This window comes from Lutra lutra, chromosome 7 (assembly GCF_902655055.1).
Source record: "Lutra lutra chromosome 7, mLutLut1.2, whole genome shotgun sequence".
NCBI classification, from domain to species: domain Eukaryota; kingdom Metazoa; phylum Chordata; class Mammalia; order Carnivora; family Mustelidae; genus Lutra; species Lutra lutra.
The window spans coordinates 62923575-62944653 of NC_062284.1; the positions used below are offsets into that span (position 1 = coordinate 62923575).

The window sequence follows — 21079 nt, forward strand, 5'->3', positions numbered from 1 at the left end:
GCCAGACAGTACTTATCCGGGAAACATCCTAACTAGAAGCTTCTTCCGGCGCCGAGGCAATCCACTCGCCCCTCCACCCGGTCCCTCAGAGCCCCACCCCTGCCCAAGTCGGGGTGGGAGCTCCGTATGGAAAAAACGAGAGGGGGATGACAAGGGGAGCCACCACCCCGACGCCGCGGGTGTCCGCAGGGCCAGAACGCCGCTGCCCCTACCGGGACCCTGCGGCGCCAGGGCTCCACCCACTGACAGGCAGCAGCCAATGAACGGGTCCTGCCGCCGGCCTTTAAGAACCGCGCACACTCTCCCTGCAGCGGACGCTGCCGGCCTAGCACTCCAACGGAGTTTCCATGGAGACCGAGGCTGGGCCTGGGCGGCCTAGCGGCGTTGCCATGGAGACAAGTCCCGGGCTGGGGCTCCGAAGCCCGGGCTCTCTCCTGGCTCAGAACCCCGCGGAGCCACTGTGCGAGGCCGGAGCCGCAGTGGCGGCAGCACGCTGGGACCTGCGGAAACACTCTTTGCTCATCGTGATCGGTGATATCGGTACAGAGAGTCAGCTGAGGGCCGTGCGGGCCCACCTTGAACAAGGTGAGCCGCTGTCCTGGCCCTGCTTGGGGCATCCTCCATCCCGTGCTTCCCCGCCATCTGTGTACGTCTGCATTCTCCATCCCTAGGTTGCACGGACTGAGATCTGCGCTCCCTGTTAATCTGTATCACCAGTCCCGGTCACCTGCCTCTTTTATGTCGTGCGTCCATATCGTCTCTAGCTACTAACATTCGCTTCCTCATCCCTACCGCACATCCCATGGCGTTCTGCAATCTCCCGGAGGCTAGGGAGCTTTGCTCCCCTGGGGCCACCCTGGTCACACCCCTCCCACTAGCAGTGTCTCAGGCCAAATGTCTTGAGGGTCCTCACCATCCCCTGCAGAGTCCATGTTCCTACCTTAGTTTCTTCTTTAGGGTCCCTGAACAGGAACAAGGTGCTTTCTGAACGTCGCAGACAAATCTTAAATCTCTCAGGGCCAGCGGTAAACCTGAGAGTGACCTTCGTGGCCAGAAGCTCCTCAGTCCTCACCTCCCTCTCCAGTTGCCTGCCTATGGCGCAGTGCTGCGGAGCCACCTGCGGGTGGAAGCAAGCCCGGGAGGGGTGGAGGCAAGGAGAGGGCATAGAAGGAGAGTCTAGAATATTATTTAACTGTAAAGACCAGGAAGGCAGCCCTCAATATCTGGGAACCGGCCCTTGTCACTTCTATCCCAGCTGGGCAACTCTGCAAGAAAATGACTATATACAAACTCATTAATGACCAAGTTTAGCCTAAACTCTTCCCTTCTCTCTCTGGCTGAAGCAAAGCTCAAGAAATGCACGAGATGGAAAATAGACATAGGTACCAGCCACCTTTCTTAAAGATGTCACTGAGGCTGATCATGGCAATCCTTACCCTTTCGCTGTCCTTGCCCCTTCTGTGAGCTTTGGAAGTACTCCCCTAAGTCCACCTCCACTGACCTTATCTAGAGCCCTCTTTTCTCTCTCTCTCTCTCTCTCACAGGGATTCTCTCCTGGAACATTGACTTATCATCCTTTGACTTGAACCAACAATTGAGACTCTTCATCACCCGGCACCTAGCTCACTTCTCCTCAGAGGCCAAAGGTTAGGACTAGTGTCATTTGTTTCAGTTCTTTGGGTGAGGGTTGGTTATAGAAGAGCAGAGTTCCAGTCTCTCTGGCAGAGCTGGCTTTGTGAGAGGTTTGGGTTGGGCAGAAGGGAGGGACTCTTGAGGGGAAAGTTGCAAACCTCCAAAGCTATCCTTGCATACCCAGTACCCTTTGCAGACAGATGGTATAATGGTGGAGGGAGCCTGGAGAACAGAATGTCTACCTGAGAAGAGGGTGGTTTAAGGAAAGCTGTTGACATGCACTTAAGGGAATGAGGTACTTCTCTCGAGTGATCAATCATCTCCCATGCAAAAATCCACTCTTTTTGTGTTCCCCTTTCTGTATATCCTAGCCTTCTTGCTTCCCTTTATAGAGAACTGTGAGTCCCCCAGTCACCTTCCCAGGTCCTTGTTTAGCGCCTTTCTCTCAGTTTGCACAGCCTATGGTTTCAGGATTTCTGGTTCCTTCTTTGGTTCAGCCAACAGATCTCCAGAGCAGAGCAGAATCCAGGTACCAAAGGCTGATGAGCACCATCAAATCCAGGGTGGAAGCAGGGTCTCCTGGATTTGGTGCCACAAGAGCTGGTCACACTCAGATTTGGCTCTGAGATCAAAGTTCACAGGATTCAGTTTCCTATTCTGCTGGGTGGGAAAAATGGGTTAGGGATTTAAGAAAATATTTTAGGAGTTAATATTCCATGTCAGTATCTGTAGGGTGACTGCAGAAAGCCCTATATCCCATTATAAAAGTGGTGGGCATCTGGTCATGATATCGGTAAATGCTGACACACCAGTCCATGTGCCAGTGCCTTTATGGAATGTAAAATCCAACCACTCAACAGTCACTGCCACCAAATGACTGAAATCATATCTTATACAGATAGTTCTCAATTAGCCAGTGTAGTGGATAGTCACCTCCCCTTCTCTTCATACTCCTCCTGCTAACTGCCCCATCTTTAGTCATTTCCCTGATCACTGACTCCTCTAGAGATGCTCCTAGAGAGAGGCTATGAGAGGGTTAATATGACTAACATTCCATTATCCTAGGAGTATGTGCAGCATTTAAAAAAATGAAGCTGGCATCTCCTTCATGTGACTGGCTTCCCGTGAAGCTAGCTACTCACTGTTTTGAGACTGCCTTCTCCTTAGAATTAGTCATGTCATGGCTCCCTCCATTAGCACTGATGATTGAAAATCGACAGTTTTGCTGTTTATTAGTTCTAGGATCTCTGGTGTAAGCTGGATAAGTAGATGACAGCAGTTGAAATGAATGACTGTATTGAAGTTTGGGGGTTATCTGCTGATGTTGACAATTTACACTGAATTCTCTAACTTTGTCCTCCGAACAGAAATTTAAGAGTAGGCTGCTTTCTGGAATGGTGTAAGAATGAACAGAACTTAAACCAAAACGCTTACCCATTCTTCAGATTAACATTCGGAGATCCTTGGGAAGAAACTTAACAGAGAGGTGCATAGTTACCCTCAGGCACCTTTCAGAAATGAGCGCTACTATATAAACACCTACTTGACCTTTTTTTTTTTTTTTTTAGATTTTTTAAATTTATTTATTTGACAGAGAGAGATCACAAGTAGACGGAGAGGAAGGCAGAGAGAGAGAGAGAGAGAGAGGGAAGCAGGCCTCCTGCTGAGCAGAGAGCACGATGTGGGACTCCATCCCAGGACCCTGAGATCATGACCTGAGCCGAAGGCAGCGGCTTAACCCACCGAGCCACCCAGGCGCCCCCCTACTTGACCTTTTTTAATCAAAGAGTTTTACCATAGTGTTCCCGAGGAGCATAGGGCAATAGTCCCAAGATCAGGGCTCACTTTAGCATACTGAATTTTTTTTAGGTTTGGACATTTTCATGGTGGCCTGTCTATGTCCCTGGAGAACAGTGGAGAATTTCCTGGAAAAACCCACAGGGCTCAAGACAGCCACAGCCCCTGCTGGCTCCTCTTTCAGCTGTCCCCACAAACAACAGTCAGCTCAGAGCAGCTGCAGACACTGCCCCGCCCTTCAGCCTCCCGATAGAAGAGAGAGGCAAGGGGAACCAGGCTGCTGGGATGGGCTTAAGGATATATGTTAGTCCGTTATGACTTAATCCTTTCTGCCCCCACCCCCACAGGCGAGGCCACCATACTTCTCACCTCTCCTCAACCCTGGGACAAAAAGCCGAGAAAGGGGACAAACATGTATCCTACAGTATCAGGGCAAGTGCAATCATTCCTATCCACTATCCACTCCTCACTGTCTGGAACACAGACAAGGAAGGACCCACTGATGGAGAGTCAGTGGCCCAGCTCCTTCTAGCGGTCAAATCTGGTAATGGCTTTACAAGGTGAATTTTGCGCCAGAAAGTCTCCAGTGGTGACTTGGAGCCTTCCTTTCTAAATTCTGCGGATAATCTGGAGCTTCCAAGCATTATAAAACAAACCCAGAAACTATTAAGACATGGAAAATTGAGTTTAAACAACACTCTGATACTTCTGTTGTGCACCTACAGGAAATGAAGAGACTTTCATAATTTATAATTCATGATTGATAGTTTAAGACTCTAAGAAACATACTGAAGGATCAGTTTGTAGGCCTTCTGTGTGACTCTCCATGACCACGGATGTGCTCTGAAGGTGTTAGTTCTGTTATTCTGCAAACATGAAAGCCATTCTATATTAATATAGTAGCTCATTAGCCCCTACAACTGCACTGCTGTCTGAAAAGGGAAAGCAGTAAACATGAGTAGTATTTTAAGTCCCTTGCTGCAGACATCTCCAATTCTGGGTTTGCCTGGGAGCTAAGGGTATACTCTAGAGCTGGTCTGGTCTGAGATTCTGATTTAGGATTTCCCTGGTCATAAATTCTCCATGAAAGAGAGACAGACTTCCAGGGGCATTTGTGCGCTTCAGGTTCAGGATTCTAGGAATGAAGCACTTTTTTGTCTCTTGTGTGTCATTCTTCCCTGCATTATTAGTGGTATTAACACTATGCTCATTCAGGAGCAAGCTTTTGGAGAGGTTAAGTGTCTGTTTAACAGCACAGTTAATAAAAGGTAGAGTCAGGTCTCAAATCCAGGACTTTGTAGGTCACATTTTGAGTCTGAGCTCAGGCTTCTCTCTTTGGCATCTCACCAGTTCATGCCGAGACCCTAGGAACAACAGCAGGTGGAGGGTCAGTTGTGGTGGGTGGCTGCTCAGAGGGTGAGGGCTGAAGGAAGACTCTAGTGTGAGTTGGAACTATGCCCAGGGTGTGGCCCTTGGGGGCAGCAGCTGAGAATAAGGGTGGGCTCTGCATTGGGCTGGGATATGTTATTTTGTTCTTAAGCCAAATGTCTACTTAAGTTTCCTTTTTAGCACACTCCAGAGAGCCCTAGAAAGCAGGTAGGAGATAGAAGGCTTGAGGTGGGAAGAAATAAGAAATATGAAGTTGAAGAAAGGAGGAGTTTTCCTTTTGTGATGCTCAGAACTCAGCCTGGTTTGTGTTGTGTATCTCTGCAGATGGCCTCCTCAATCCAAATGGGGCTGTTGCCATGTTGCTGCTTTGCATCTCCGGATCTGAGCAAGGATTCCTCCTCCTCTGTTCTCCCTTCTCCCCCCCCCCCCACCCCCCACCAAGTTCTGGTGACTCAGCTCCTCCTCTCTTCTGGCTACAGTTAAGGGGGGGATGGGGGATGCTGAGAGCAGAGACTATTTTGGCTTCTCTGACCTTCAAAAGCAGCTCTTGGCAGTCTGGGGCAAGGGTGGGGCTGGTGCTGGGGTTTGAGTGGGTGGATGTCAATGTGTGGAAGGCATTAGGAGTTGGCCAGGACTGGGGATGGTTGATGGATGCGAAGAGGGTGAGGAAGGACTCTGTGCGAACATGAGCATCACTGGATTGGAACCTTGTGCTAGAGCTCTCAAGATCTTCCCTTTGAGTCTTTTGAGTCCTGAGACAGGAGTAGAGACTAAGGGAAACAGGACCAACATTGGAAGGATTAAGATAGTATAAGAAAGAGACATCAGAGAGAAATTAAAAAGTACAGAGACAAGGAGAGTACAGGGACACAAGACCCTACAAAGTCATAAGACTTTGTTTTTAACCCAAACACGTACTTTATGCTGCACTTAATAATTGGCCTATAGTAAGTAAATCTTGCTTGGGCCTGGGACCCTGGTGATTCTCTTTGATCCCTGTTAACTCTTTCACTGAATGGCAGTGAGTGGCAGAATGGCCACTGAGTGGCAGAAACCACCCAGCCTCTTCAGATCCAATGACCCAAGAATTCCAAGTATCAGTGCTAGTGTGGCTACTGTGTGGTGTTGCACTGACATAGAACTACAAGCAGCTCCCAGGATCCCTGTGCCCCGCCCCGGATGGGCTAGGGACAAGTGTCCACTCTGGAATTTCAACCTACCCTGCAATCTAAAATGAGACTTATTTCTACCCTCCCCGGGTTTCTGCAGCTGTGGCTCAGAAGCCCACAGAGCTCAGCACAAACCCTTCCCCAGGCTTCATCTCAAGTGGTCCACTCACTCTTCATTCTTGCGGGTCCCTAGTCCCTTTGTCTCCTGCTCCTTCAGGAATTGAAGGTCATTCCCTGGGTCTGAAGGGAGAGGCGGCAGATGGTTCCTGAGGAAAGGGGAGGGCCAGGCAGCCCGTACAGCCTGTATCCCTGCAGTATGCCCTAGCACAGGGCTGTTGACTGATGCTAAAAGGGTCTTTCTTGACTAAACAGCATGGGGGGAGAAGGGCCTGTGGGCCATTGGAAACCCCCTGGGCTCTTTGAGCTGCTAGACAACTCCTTAGCCCCCCGGAGCCAAAGAGAAGCCCCAGAGCATGACAAGATGAAGGCAAAGAAAGAGTTAAGTCTCCAGTGCCTCGTCATGGACCAGCCCCTCTTCCCCGCCCAGGCGCCGCCCTCCCCATCAAGCACCCCCCCCCCCACTCCCACCCCGAGTGCGGCAGACTCTTCCCTGAAGCTGCCGGCTGAGGCCGGAGCTGCAGCCTCCATGAGGGGCTCCTGCCCACACCCCAGGGTAAGAACCTAACCAAAGGGCTTTGCATGGGGTGGGGGTGGGGGGGGGGGAGTAACGGGAAAGGAGTTGATACCTAATCTGGTTGTTTGGAATTAGCCCAGCACGACGGGCAAAGTGGGGGAACCGAGAGGGAAGATGAACATTACTGGCTGTGGGGTCGGCCTGGACCCATGACCAGGTGGAGGTCATTGGACCCAGGACTATGACAGTCCCATCTCAGGCTGGGCTGGGGCGGGAGACATCACCCGAGGGTCAGCAGCAGAGGGTGGAGTCCCTCGCTCTGTCTGGCAGCCTGCGGTGCTGGAGGAGTTTAGGGGCTATGTCTTTGGGCAGAAGCAGAAGAATCTGAAGGAAAGGCGGATGTTATGGGACTGCGCCTAATGGGAGGGTCTCTGGTGTCAGCTGCTGGATTGTTCAGCTGCTTCTATGCTGGGGGTGAGCGGAATAGCGAGCTTTTGCCAAGTAAGGGAAGATGGGGGACACTGCGGGGGGGAGGGAAAGGAGTAAAGGGTCATTAAGACGTGGCACTCGCCTCTTTGCAGACCAACCTATTCGCATTGAGCTCCCCGCTCCCATTCCCCAAGGCCAGCTTGAGACCTAGACTCTAAGCCCCCGCTTCTGGCTCCCTCCGGTGACCGGGAGCACTCCCTCCCCAGCAGCTGCCCTGCATTCCCAAGTCCTGTCAACCTCACAGGTTCCAAGTCTCAGCCCCACCCCCACCTCATCTCTGCTTCTCTTCCCAAGATGGGGGCTCTCGAACAGAGGTGCCAGTTTCTTCTCCCTCTCTGCGTCCCCCCCAACCTCCCATGCAGAGGCAGCCAAGAAAATGACTTGTCATGCTGGGGTGGGGGGTGGGGGCGGAGCTGGAGTCTGAGCTCAGCGCGCACACTCGCATACACTCACACACTGCGGCACACTGCAGCTGCCCAAGCGGCCCCCCCTCCCCTTCTGCCTCACTGCGGAGACACCTGCCCTCCTCCCTGCTCAGCCTCAGCACCCGGCCCGCCTCCATCCCAGCATTGGCCATGGCAAGTGCCCCTGCCTCACAAGAAGTCCCTTCCAAAGAAAAAGGAAAAACAAGTCCACTCCCTTCAGTGGGATTGCTAGGGGAGCAGAAGGGAGAAATCAGGCTTTCTCCCAGGCCTCAAAAGGAGGGGTACAGGATACAGACCATTTCGTTGCCAGTCAGAATTGGAGAGCACATGGGTGAGGAACAGGGTCTTTTGCCAAGACAGGAACAGGGATCAGAGAAGTCTAATGGTCATACACAGGGGACTATGAGGAACGGGCTGCTAAGGGAAGGAAGAGGAAAGCAAATCAGTCTGTACCACAGATATTTTTCTTCAGACCATCCTAGCTTGACTGCGTGGGCCTGTGCATCTGTGTTGTGGGGAGTGCAAGAACTGCCTGTGCTTATGACCAGACCACGGCTAGCCCGGCCCTTCCCTGAACCTTGATATCCCTCACTGGCCCAAGCCCTGCCCCAGCCTGTCTCTAATGTGTTTCTCATCCTCTGAATTGACCTCAAAGCTTCCTTCAGTTGCCAAGTTAATAGAAAAGAACCCTTGAACTCCTTTTGGGCCCCACCCACACCCACCATCCGTGAGGTTTGTTCTTCTGACCCCATCCACAGCTCATTTCCCTGCAGCTGCAAGTTTGGCCCCGAGCTGCCAGATCTGCCTGATCCTAGCACTAGGGCTTGTCCTCCTAACAAAGGCCCTGGCCCCAGGCTTCTCTCATCCAAACCCCAGAAAGAGGAGAGAGCTGGATCACATAATCTAGGGGAAGGTTATGAGCTCTTCCACTCTTATCTCCCAGATAGCCCCCTCGCAGGCCGAGTGTTCAAGTCTGCATGCAGCAGCTAGGAAGGCCCGGAGCAGGGATGGCCACATCCTCCTCTCTTTGAACCCGCCACCTTTTTGCTGTACTGCTTGGTGTTTCCTGTGAGTCTGGAGAAGGAAAGTAGATAGGGGAGTTGAGGCTGTCTTGTTTTTCTCCATGGCCTGGGAAACATTCTGAATCTCTCCATCCTTGGTTGTTTCTTGTTGGTGGGCCCCTAACTCCAGTTTGTGGCTTTCTGTCTCCATGGCAAAGGGCCCATGGGAGAGGGGTAAGGATGACAGTTGACACTGTTCACAGGGGATGGGCTGTGGGGCAGTGAACCAAGCCTCTCTTGTACCTGAGGATATGGAGGTGAGGAGGGAGAGGGAATGGTGGTGGCAATAGTATGATTGTGTGTATGTTTTTAAGTGCAGGCTTGGCCTCTGAGGAAGTAGAAAACAGAATGAGAAATTACAGTCCTGTTTCTCCTCTTTGAATTGTAAAACCCCAAAGGTTTGGAGAGATAGAAACTGAGTCTTTGGAATGGGAATTCTGGCCTTGGATAGGGGATGGAAAGGAGGATGGGGAGTCTGTAGACACTGCAAAGAAGTGTCTATGTCCTTATTTCCAGGGATTCTACTGGCATGAAAGCCCAGGATAGAGGCAGGCTAGTGAGGAGAGAGCTGAGTAAGGATCATGATCCCGGGAGCTCTCCCTCCAGCTGAGCCCCCCATCCCCAGGCAGCACCAGGAGCTTAGTGCTCCAGAGGGACAAAAGCTTCTTGTCAATAGGGCAGCCTGAGGCAGGAGTTCCAGGCTGAGGGGGTGTGGGTACCAGACTGAGCAGGCAGAGGGTGTGGCAGATGAAGGGAGTGAGAAGACTGCCAGTGTGGGAGAGGGGAGGAGGAAGCCCTGAAAGGGAAGGGCTGGAGGAGCCAGTTCCTAGACCTTACTCAGCAGTATCCAGAGTGGCAGTATCTAAGGCTATCTGGGCTTCTCTTTCCCCTTAGTCCCATTTTGTGATACTATATTCTTTTCTCTCTTGCCCCACACAATGCCTCTCCCTTTTAGTCTATACCCACTCTCTTTTTTTTTTTTTTTTAAGATTTTATTTATTTGACAGAGAGAAATCACAAGTAGGCAGAGAGGCAGGCAGAGAGAGAGGAGGAAGCAGGCTCCCTGCTGAGCAGAAAGCCCCATGTGGGGCTCGAACCCAGGACCTGGGATCATGACCCGAGCTGAAGGCAGCGGCTTAACCCACTGAGCCACCCAGGCGCCCCTATACCCACTCTCTTCAATACAAAATCCTGCATCTCTCCTCCCTCAGGCCAGAGGACCCTCTCCCACCAGAGTGAGATCCTAGAGACCATCATCCTGGTAAACCCCAGTGCCGACAGCATCAGTTCTGAGGTAAGATCGGGGCCTGAGCCTTGCCACTAGGGCTCGCTGGAAATGTTATAACCCGCCTCTGCCAGTACTACTGCTGGAAGGCCCAAAGTGCCTGGACTTGGCTTTGAACCATCTAAGCTGCCTTATGATCCCCAGCCCCACACTAGAGATGTTGTGGGCCAACAAGTGGGGAATGTGTCCTAGCAGTACTGAGGGCAAGCAGGAATAACCAGGGCCCTTCCCTGGGTTTCCTCCATCTGTGACCACTCCCGTCTTTCCCTTCCAGGTTCACCATCTCCTTAGCAGTCCATCAGCTCACAAACTACTAATCTTGAGTGGGCAAAGTTTAGAGCCCGGGGGAGACCTCATCCTTCAGAGCGGTACCTACTCTTATCAAAACTTTGCCCAGGTCCTTCACAACCCAGAGGTAAGCTCCACATCTGCATATCTGGGAGGAACAGAATATGGGGTAGGACTAGAGCTGTGGGGAGGGATCCAAGCATGGGAAAATCTCAGGTTGCTTGACCAGAGGAAACGCTGGCAGAAAGGTAGGAGGAAATCCCCTCACAAAGTGGTGGAGACTGGCAGATTGAATCTAAGTCGGGTTAAGGCAACCCCAGGTCTCTACCTGACCTGATCAGCCTTTCGTCTCCCATTCTTCTAGATTGCCCAGTTGCTCAGCAATAGAGACCCTGGGATCCAGGCCTTCCTCACTGTTTCCTGCTTAGGGGAGGGTGATTGGAGTCACCTGGGACTATCCAGTTCCCAAGAGACCCTGCACCTCCGACTAAACCCTGAGCCCACGCTGCCCACCATGGATGGTGTGGCCGAGTTCTCTGAGTATGTCTCTGAGACTGTGGATGTGCCATCTCCCTTTGACCTGCTAGAGCCCCCTACCTCAGGGGGCTTCCTCAAGCTCTCCAAGCCTTGCTGCTACATCTTCCCTGGTGGCCGCGGGGACTCTGCCCTCTTTGCCGTCAACGGTTTCAACATCTTGGTGGATGGTGGTTCTGATCGCAAGTCCTGCTTCTGGAAGCTGGTGCGGCACCTGGACCGCATTGACTCAGTGTTGCTCACACACATCGGGGCAGACAACCTGCCAGGCATCAATGGACTCCTGCAGCGCAAAGTGGCAGAACTGGAGGAGGAGCAGTCCCAGGGCTCTAGCAGCTACAGCGACTGGGTGAAGAATCTTATCTCCCCTGAGCTTGGAGTTGTCTTCTTCAACGTGCCAGATAAACTGCGGCTGCCTGATGCCTCCCGGAAAGCCAAGCGCAGTATTGAGGAGGCCTGCCTCACTCTGCAACACCTAAACCGCCTGGGCATCCAGGCTGAACCTCTCTACCGTGTGGTCAGCAACACCATTGAGCCACTGACCCTCTTTCACAAAATGGGTGTGGGCCGGCTGGACATGTATGTCCTCAACCCTGTCAAGGACAGCAAGGAGATGCAGTTCCTCATGCAAAAGTGGGCAGGCAACAGTAAAGCTAAGACAGGCATTGTGCTGGCTAACGGGAAGGAGGCTGAGATCTCAGTGCCCTACCTGACCTCTATCACTGCTCTGGTGGTCTGGCTACCAGCCAACCCCACTGAGAAGATTGTACGTGTGCTTTTTCCAGGGAATGCTCCCCAGAACAAGATCTTGGAAGGCCTGGAAAAGCTAAGGCACCTGGACTTCCTGCGGTACCCTGTGGCTACACAGAAGGACTTAGCCTCTGGTGCAGTGCCTGCCAACCTCAAACCCAGCAAAATCAAACAGCGGGCTGACAGCAAGGAGAGCCTCAAGGCCACTGCCAAAACAGCGATAAGCAAGCTGGCCAAACGGGAGGAGGTGGCTGAAGAGGGAGCCAAGGAAGCTCGCTCAGAACTGGTCAAGGAGTTAGCCAAGACAGAGAAAAAAATAAAGGAGTCATCTGAGAAGCCCCCAGAGAAGCCTACCAAGCCTGAGAGAGTGAAGACAGAGTCGAGTGAGGCCCTGAAGGCAGAGAAGCGAAAGCTGATCAAAGACAAGGTGGGGAAGAAGCACCTGAAAGAAAAGATATCAAAGCTGGAAGAAAAAAAAGACAAAGAGAAAAAAGAGATCAAGAAGGAGAGAAAGGAGCTCAAGAAGGATGAAGGAAGGAAGGAGGAGAAGAAGGATGCCAAAAAGGAGGAGAAGAGGAAAGATACCAAACCTGAGGTCAAGAAAATTTCCAAGCCAGACCTTAAGCCCTTTACCCCTGAGGTTCGTAAGACCCTCTACAAAGCCAAGGCCCCTGGCAGGGTCAAAATGGACAAGAGTCGGGCTGCTCGTGCAGAGAAGGAGCTGTCTTCTGAGCCCCGGACACCCCCAGCCCAGAAGGGGGCTGTCCCACCCCCAGTAGTCAGTGGGCACAGGGAAATGGCTCTGTCTTCACCAGAGGACCTCACACAGGACTTTGAGGAGCTGAAGCGTGAGGAGAGGGGGTTGCTGGCTGAACAAAGGGACACAGGACTAGGAGAGATACCATTCCCTCCAGACACTCCAGAGGAGGGACCCCCGAGCACAAATGGCCAGGGAATACCACCCTCTGTCCCAGGGCTGGAACACGAAGAACCTATGATGAAGGATAAAGAGGCTGTCTCAGATGTCCCTGAAGAACAAGGAAGCAAGGATAGAGGCCCAGATTCTGGGGCTGAAACAGAGGAAGAGAAAGAGAGCTGGGAGGAAAAGAAGCAGAAGGAAACAGAGAGGCTCCCTGATAGAACAGAAGCCAGAGAGGAAAGTGAACCTGAGGTAAAGGAGGATGTGATAGAGAAGGCCGAGTTAGAAGAAATGGAGGAGTTGCACCCTTCAGATGAGGAGGAAGAGGAAGAGACAAAGGCTGAGGGTTTTTACCAAAAACATATGCAGGAAGCCTTGAAAGTAACTCCAAGGGACAGGGAGGCCCTCGGGGGCCGGGAAGTAGGACTCCAGGGCAAAGCTCCTGAGAAGGAGACCTCGTCCTTCCTAAGCAGCCTGGCCACACCTGCAGGAGCCACTGAGCATGTCTCTTACATCCAGGATGAAACAATCCCTGGCTACTCAGAGACAGAGCAGACCATCTCAGATGAGGAGATTCATGACGAGCCAGAAGAGCGCCCAGCTCCACCTAGATTTCCTATAAGTACGTATGACCTCCCTGGGGCTGAAGGTCCTGGCCCCTTTGAAGCTAGCCAGCCTACAGACAGTGCTGTTCCTACTGCCTCCAGCAAAGGCTACGGAGCGCCAGAGACTGAACTCACCTACACCCCCAACATGGTGGCCGCCCCTTTGGCTGAAGAGGAGCATGTGTCCTCGGCCACCTCAATCACTGAGTGTGACAAGCTTTCTTCCTTTGCCACATCCGTGGCTGAAGACCAGTCTGTGGCTTCGCTCACAGCTCCCCAGACAGAGGAGACAGGCAAGAGCTCCCTGCTGCTTGACACGGTCACAAGCATCCCCTCATCCCGCACTGAAGCCACTCAGGGCTTGGACTATGTGCCATCGGCTGGAACCATCTCACCCACCTCCTCACTGGAAGAAGACAAGGGCTTCAAATCACCACCCTGTGAGGATTTCTCTGTGACTGGGGAGTCAGAGAAGAAAGGAGAGATTGCAGGGAGAGGGTTGCCTGGAGAGAAAGCTGTGGAAGAGGAAGAGGAGGAGACCACAAATGCAGAGAAGTCTGAGAAACTTTCTAGTCAATTTGGAGCTCCAATGTTTGGTGCCCCTGGGCATACCCTACATCCAGGGGAATCAATCCTTGGAGAGGTGGAGGAGCGCTGCCTCAGCCCAGATGATAGCACAGTGAAGATGGCCTCTCCTCCACCATCTGGCCCACCCAGTGCCACCCACACACCCTTTCATCAGTCCCCAGTGGAAGAAAAGTCTGAGCCCCAAGACTTCCAGGAAGCAGGCTCCTGGGGAGGAACTAGGCGTATACCAGGTCTGGGCAAGGAAGACGCTATAGAGCAGATAGTTAAGCCAGGGCCTGAAGAGGTCGCACTAGAGGAGGAGGGAAAGTTGCCTTCTCCCAAGAATCCCCCTGCCCAGGAAGCACCTGTCAGCATTGTTGGGGGATATACAGGCTGTACTATCCAGCTGTTGCCAGAACAGGACAAAGCAATAGTCTTTGAGACTGTGGAGGCAAGAGAGCCCCCAGGCCCAATTCTGGGAACAGAAGCCCTTCCCAGAGATTTGAGAACATCACTCCAAGAACCTGGTGAAACTCAGAAAGATGAAGTGCTCCAATTTCCTGACCAAAGCCTCTCCCCTGAAGATGCAGAGTCCGTATCTATACTCAGTGTGGTCTCCCCAGATACAGCTCACCAAGAAGCCATCCCCAGGTCTCCCTGTGGCCTGACAGAGCAGCAGCTACACAAAGACCTTTGGCCAGAGGTATCTCCAGAAGAAACCCAGTCACTTTCTCTCTCAGAAGAGAGTCCCAGCAAGGAGACTTCTCTGGATATCTCTTCTAAGCAGCTCTCTCCAGAAAACCTTGGCACCCTCCAGTTTGGGGAACTAAGCCTTGGAAAGGAAGAAAAGGGGCCTCTAATGCAGGCTGAGGACACTTCTCACCATCTAGTGCCTGCATCTATTCCAGAACCCCATGCAGCCGCAGTGTCGCCTTTCCCAGATGGGACCACTGCATACCCTGCTCTGGCAGACACCACAGATGAGAGCCCTGATAGGAAATTACCTGCCAGCCCCTTCTTTCATTCTACATTGTTGGGAGATGGGAAGCATTCACCTGGTGTAATCACCAGCCCTAGTGAACACATTCTGACACCTGATAGCTCCCTCACCAAGAGTCCTGAGTCTTTGCCTAGCCCTGCCATGGAGGGCATTGCCATGGAATGGGAAGGTAAAGTTTCAGAGTTGAAAGACAGAACCCCAGAGCAGAGGGATGAGGGGCCTGAACCAAAATATGAAGTCCTACAGCAGGACAAAACTCTGGAACAGAGGGATATTGTGGAGCAAAAGGATACAGCCATGGGTCAGAAAGATAAGGCTCTGGAAGAAAAGAACAAGGCTGTAGAACCGCAAGATAAGTGTCTAGAACAAAAGGCAGAGACTTAGAACAAAAGGTCACAGTCCTGGGACACCAGGACAAGGCCCTGGAAACAAAAGACAAAGACATAGAACAAAAAGACAAAATTCTAGAACAGGAGGACAAGATCCTAGAAGAAAAAGATGAAACCTTAGAACAAAAAGTCAAAGACATTGAACATAAAGACAAGGCTCCAGAGGACAAGGTCCCTGAACTGAAGGGCAAAGCCTTAGGACAGACAGACGAAGCCCCTGAACAGAAGGACAAGGCTCATGGACGGAAGGATAAGACCTTAGAACAAAAAGACATTGACTTGGAACAAAAAGACAAGACTCTAGAACAGGAGGACGAGGCCTGTGAAAAGAAGGATGAGACGTTAGAACAAAAATACTGGGCCTTGGGACAGAAGGCTGAAGCTCTGGAACAAAACAATAAGGCTGCTGAAGAGAAAGACAAGGCTCTGGAAGACAAGGACAAAAATCAGGAGCAGGAGAGCCCAGTGCAGGAGGATAAAACCATGAAACAAAAGGAGAAGATCCTAGAGGAAAAATCTCGAGAAAAAGTTGAGACCGTACAGAAGAAGGAAGAAGCTCTGCTAGAAAATACCAGAGCTCTGGGTCTGGAAGAGAGCCCAGTGCAGGAGGACAGGGCCCGGGATCAGGGAGAAAAGTATGGGAAGGAGCGGGATGTGGTCCAGGAGTGGCAAGAAACATCCCCTTCCAGAGTGGAGCCAGTTGGAGAACAGAAAGAGGCTGCCCGGACATGGGAGGACACCTCTCCTGAGCAGGAGGGCAGGTACTGGAGGGGCAGAGAGGATGTGGGCCTGGAACAGGACACATACTGGAGGGAGCTGAGCTGTGAGCGCAAGGTATGGTTTCCTCATGAGCTGGATGGCCAGGGGGCCCGGCCGCGGTACACAGAAGAGCGGGAGAGCACTTTCCTCGATGAAGGGCCAGATGATGAACAAGAAGTGCCCCCACGGGAGCATGCGCCCCAGAGCCCCTGGGCCTCAGACTTCAAGGGTTTCCAGGAGCCCTCGCCACAGAAGGGGCTAGAGGTGGAGCGCTGGCTTGCTGAGTCACCAGTTGGGCTGCCACCAGAGGAAGAGGACAAGCTGACCCGTTCTCCTTTTGAGATCATTTCTCCTCCAGCCTCCCCACCTGAGATGGTTGGACAGAGGGTTCCTCCTGCCCCAGGACAGGAAAGCCCTATCCCAGAGCCTGAGCCCATGCCTCCTGTGAGGAACGAACCCACCACCCCCTCGTGGCTGGCTGACATCCCACCATGGGTGCCCAAGGACAGACCCCTGCCCCCTGCACCCCTCTCCCCAGCTCCAGCTCCCCCGACACGTGCCCCAGAGCCACACACTCCTGCGCCCTTCTCCTGGGGCACAGCTGAGTATGACAGTGTGGTGACGGCAGTGCAAGAGGCAGCAGCGGAGTTGGAAGGTGGGCCATACTCCCCCTTGGGGAAGGACTACCGCAAGGCTGAAGGGGAAAGGGAAGAAGAAGGTGGAACTGGTGCTCCTGGCAGCAGCCCTCAAAGCTCAAAGGTCCCAGAGGCCAGCGAGAGCCATGCCACCAAGGAGCCTGAGCAGATGGAGCTGGAGGAGAGAGAGCCCACACCTTATCCTGATGAGAGAAGTTTTCAGTATGCAGACATCTATGAGCAGATGATGCTCACTGGGCTTGGCCCTGCATGCCCCACCAGAGAGCCTCCGCTTGGGGCAGCTGGGGATTGGCTGCCACACATCTCAGCCAAGGAGGAGGCTGCTGGCCGAAACCCATCTGCAGAGAAGGAGCTTTCATCTCCTGTCTCACCCAAGAGTCTCCAATCTGACACTCCAACCTTTAGCTATGCAGCCCTGGCGGGACCCACTTTACCCCCCAGACAGGAGCCTGAGCCAGGACTGAGTGTGGAGCCCAGCCTTACCCCACCTGCAGTGCCCCCCCGTGTTCCTATCCCACTGAGCAAAGGCCCAAGCCCCGCTCTTAATGGTAATATCCTGAGCTGTAGCCCAGACAGGAGAACCCCATCCCCCAAGGAATCAGGCCAGGGTCACTGGGAAGATAGCACTAGTGACTCGGAGCTGGAGAAGGGGGCTCGGGAACAGCCAGAGAAAGAGGCCCAGTCCCCAAGTCCCCCTCACCCCGTCTCTGCAGGGCCCCCCACATTGTGGCCTGAAAGTGAGGTACATTCCAGCCCTCCCTCAGACTCACACCTGGGTCCTGCCCGACCCAGCCTGGACTTCCCTGCTTCAGCCTTTGGCTTCTCCTCATTGCAGCCAGCTCCCCAACAGCTGCCCTCTCCTGCTGAACCACGCTCGGCACCCTGTGGCTCCCTCGCCTTCTCCGGGGACCGAGCTCTGGCTCTGGCTCCGGGGCCCCCCACCAGAGCCCGGCATGATGAATATCTAGAAGTGACCAAGGCCCCCAGCCTGGACTCCTCGCTGCCCCAGCTTCCATCACCCAGCTCTCCCGAGGCGCCTCTCCTTTCCAGTCTGCCACGACCTGCTTCACCAGCCCTGTCTGAAGGCTCCTCCTCAGAGGCCACCACACCTGTGATTTCGAGTGTGGCTGAGCGCTTCCCTCCTGGCCTGGAGGCTGCGGAACAGGGGTCTGGAGAGCTGGTCCCAGGAATGGAACCAGCTGCCCACAGCATCTGGGATCTCACTCCTCTGAGCCCAGCACCCCCACCTTCACTGGACTTGGCCCCAGCTCCAGCTCCAAGCTTGCCTGGAGACACGGATGATAGCACTCTGCCCTGCCGCCTGGAGTGCACAGGGACCCCCACCAAGAAGCCAAGCCCCTCCGAAAGTCCCTCTGGGGATTGTGCCGCCAACGGCCCAACTGAAACCAGCCCCAACCCCCCAGGCCCTGCCCTGGCCAAGGCTGAGAAAGAAGCAGCTGAGTCCTGCCCTGCCTGGGAACGTGGGGACTGGCCTGAGGGAGCAGAGAGGAGTTCCCGGCCTGAGACGCTGCCCTCCCCTGAGCAGCCACTGTGCCCTGGAGGGGCTTCTGGAGGTGAACCCAGGAGTGTCTCCCCTGAGGTTGAGGCTGGGCCCCAGGGATGTGCTGCTGAGCCTCGGCCACACTGTGGGGAACTCTCCCCATCCTTTCTGAACCCGTCTCTGCCCCAATCCACAGATGAAGGTGACCTCTCAAGTGAAGAAGCTCGGCTAATAGGGAGAGGGGGACGGCATCGGGCGGGGGGCCCAGGGGCCACAGGGGGCCCATGCCCTGTGGCTGATGAGACACCCCCAACATCAGCCAGTGACTCAGGCTCCTCACAATCAGATTCTGATGTTCCACCAGAAACTGAGGAGTGTCCATCCATCACAGCTGAGGCAGCCCTCGACTCAGATGAAGATGGGGACTTCCTGCCTGTGGACAAAGCTGGGGGGGTCAGTGGAACTCACCATCCCAGGCCTGGCCATGACCCACCCCCTATCCCTCAACCAGACCCCCGTCCATCCCCTCCTCGCCCTGATGTGTGCATGGCTGACCCCGAGGGGCTCAGCTCAGAATCTGGGAGGGTAGAAAAGCTACGGGAGAAGGAGAAGGCACAGGGGAGAGTAGGGCGCAGGGCCCCAGGCAGGGCCAAGCCAGCATCTCCTGCCCGGCGTCTGGATCTTCGGGGAAAACGCTCACCCACCCCTGGTAAAGGGACTGCAGATCGAGCATCCCGGGTCCCACCCCGACCACGCAGCACTCCAAGCCAGGTCACCCCAGCAGAGGAAAAGGATGGACACAGCCCCATGTCCAAAGGCCTAGTCAATGGACTCAAAACAGGATCATGTAAGTATAACATGAAAGGTGGGAGAGTTGGTGGGTTGGGGTTGGGTGTGGCTGGTCAAAGACTCCAGGAGTAGAGGGACTGGGAGGAAGAAGATTGCTAAAAGTTTTCTACTTTACCTCTCCAATGAGTCCTGGCTTATCTCTACAGCGGCCTTGGGTTCCAAAGGAGGCTCTGGCCCTCCTGTGTACGTGGATCTCGCCTATATCCCAAATCATTGTAGTGGCAAGACTGCTGACCTTGACTTCTTCCGTCGAGTGCGTGCATCCTACTATGTGGTCAGTGGGAATGACCCTGTCAATGGAGAGCCAAGCCGGGCTGTGCTGGATGCGTTGCTGGAGGGCAAGGCCCAGTGGGGGGAGAATCTTCAGGTGAGTGGCAAGGGATGCTGAAGAGGAGGTCTGGTCGAAGCTTACTCAGAGGCAATAGTGGAACACAGTCTCTATTCATAAAAGGACTGAGCCCTTTCTGTGGGCAGTGCGACTACTTCCTAGACCATCAGGCATGATGACCCATCCTCCTCACTTCTCTTCACATTGTCACATCAGGCACTTCTTGTCTCCCTCCTAGGTGACTCTGATCCCTACTCATGACACAGAGGTGACTCGTGAGTGGTACCAGCAGACTCATGAGCAGCAGCAACAATTGAACGTCCTGGTCCTGGCTAGCAGCAGCACCGTGGTCATGCAGGATGAGTCCTTCCCAGCCTGCAAGATTGAGTTCTGAGAGAACTACTCTCCCTTCCCCAAGGATCTGCTCCCCCAGCTCCCTTAGAGAATGGCTATTGCTGAGTCCTTTGGGGTTGAGGGACGTGGGAGCTTGGGTGGGAGAGACGCGGCAGGATGTCTTATTGTGGAAACTTGGGCTGGGCTAAATGGAAGGGTTGTCCCTCCCCCTCATCCATACCCGGAAGGAAATTCAAAACCAAAGGCAACAGGGAGAGGGTAGAAGGAGGGTAAAAATTAGGATAGGAGATCATCTGATGCCTGAGAACCCTGGAGCACCCCTTCTCTTAACACTACCAAGAGTTTGTATTGCGGGGGGAGGAAGGGTGAGTCTCAGCAACCTCCTCCCTCATGGAGCGAGATCATATCCCCAGACCCGGGGACCTCTTTATCTCTATTTATTTAGCATCCTAAGGAAGGATCTCCAGTAGTAATTTATGTGACCTGGGGGGCAGGATTCTGTCAGTGAGGTGCCCAGAGCTGCGCTCTTTCCTCCATCTCCCATTCCCTTACCCACCAGGGTCTGGGTTCCAACAGGGGTCCAGGGGTCCACCGCTGCTACACTGTCCCACTGCTTCCCTCCATATCTGAATGTCTCAGTCCAAAACTTGAAGCTCTTTTGACCAATAGACTGGTGAGAGAAGAAAGTTGCTTATCCTCCCAGTCCCTGCTTCATACCATTCACATCTCAGAGCTGTGCTCAGACCAGGCCTATTGGGCAGCACAAAGGGGCAAGGAGAGCCCAGCCCCAATCCCTGAATTCTTCCAAGCTCCCTGACCTTTTGAAGTTTTCACCCACCCATTCCAGTTATCCTCATCCCTTTTCATCCCCTGCTTGGCTTCTCTGCATGTGGTCATCTGCTGTGGCCTGGTGTGTAATGGGTTAAAAATAAGCCACTGCCTGACATCCCAACATTTGACACCCCAGCAATGTGTGACTCCCCCAACATTCCACTATGCCATCCTGCAGCTGAAATGGGAACACTGGTTGCCTTTCCAGCCCCAAACTCTTGAACAGAGGATCTGGGAGGTTGAGGCCATGCCAGAGAACTTGGGGAAGATGAGAGGGAGGAAGGGAAGAAGGAGACGAAGCTGAGCTAAAGCTGAACTCCTACTGAGTAAGATGAAAACTGGCTGGAAAAAAAAAAAAAAAAAAACAACAACAACCCACCCCAGGAGAGGACCTCTCCCCAAGCAAGCCAATGAGCAGCCCTGCCAGACTACTGCCGGACTGAGAAATCCAGACGCTCGCCAGGGCTCTCTCTGCCAAATGACTGTGTGGAAACCAAAATGAGCCGGCCTGTGTTCTTCCTAGCTCCCACCCTCCCTGTGCTGCTGTGCTCTGCTCCTCCCCACACTTCCCTGCTATAGTTCCCAGCTGCTGTAATGGAGCCGCCTCCAATTCTAACAATAAAATCAAGTTCATTACAGATGCTGTAGTGCTGCTTAGGCTTTTTCTGACTGTATACATTGCTTAGTTGCTGGCCCTTGGCTTCTACCTCTCTGCTTCTCCCACCACTGTCATTTATCTCAATGTCTTTGATAACTGAAAGCAGTTCCAGGACCCAGGGAGGCCAGAGAACATAGGGTAGATAAAGGGAGAAAAAGACATGGGGAGCCAGCTAATTTCTGAAAATGAGAACACCAGAGTATGAGTAAG

General features: G+C 53.4%; 1 protein-coding gene across 1 annotated transcript; it reads left to right on the top strand.

Annotated features, from left to right (window-relative positions):
* Positions 1–304: 304 nt before the first annotated feature.
* Positions 305–20851, top strand: MAP1A (microtubule associated protein 1A). Its single transcript, XM_047735724.1, is given in 8 exon segments — positions 305–585; positions 1545–1646; positions 9808–9890; positions 10156–10296; positions 10534–14908; positions 14911–18696; positions 18845–19065; positions 19265–20851. Coding segments are annotated over 8 exon segments (9102 nt in total). The 5' UTR covers positions 305–347; the 3' UTR covers positions 19421–20851.
* Positions 20852–21079: the final 228 nt, after the last annotated feature.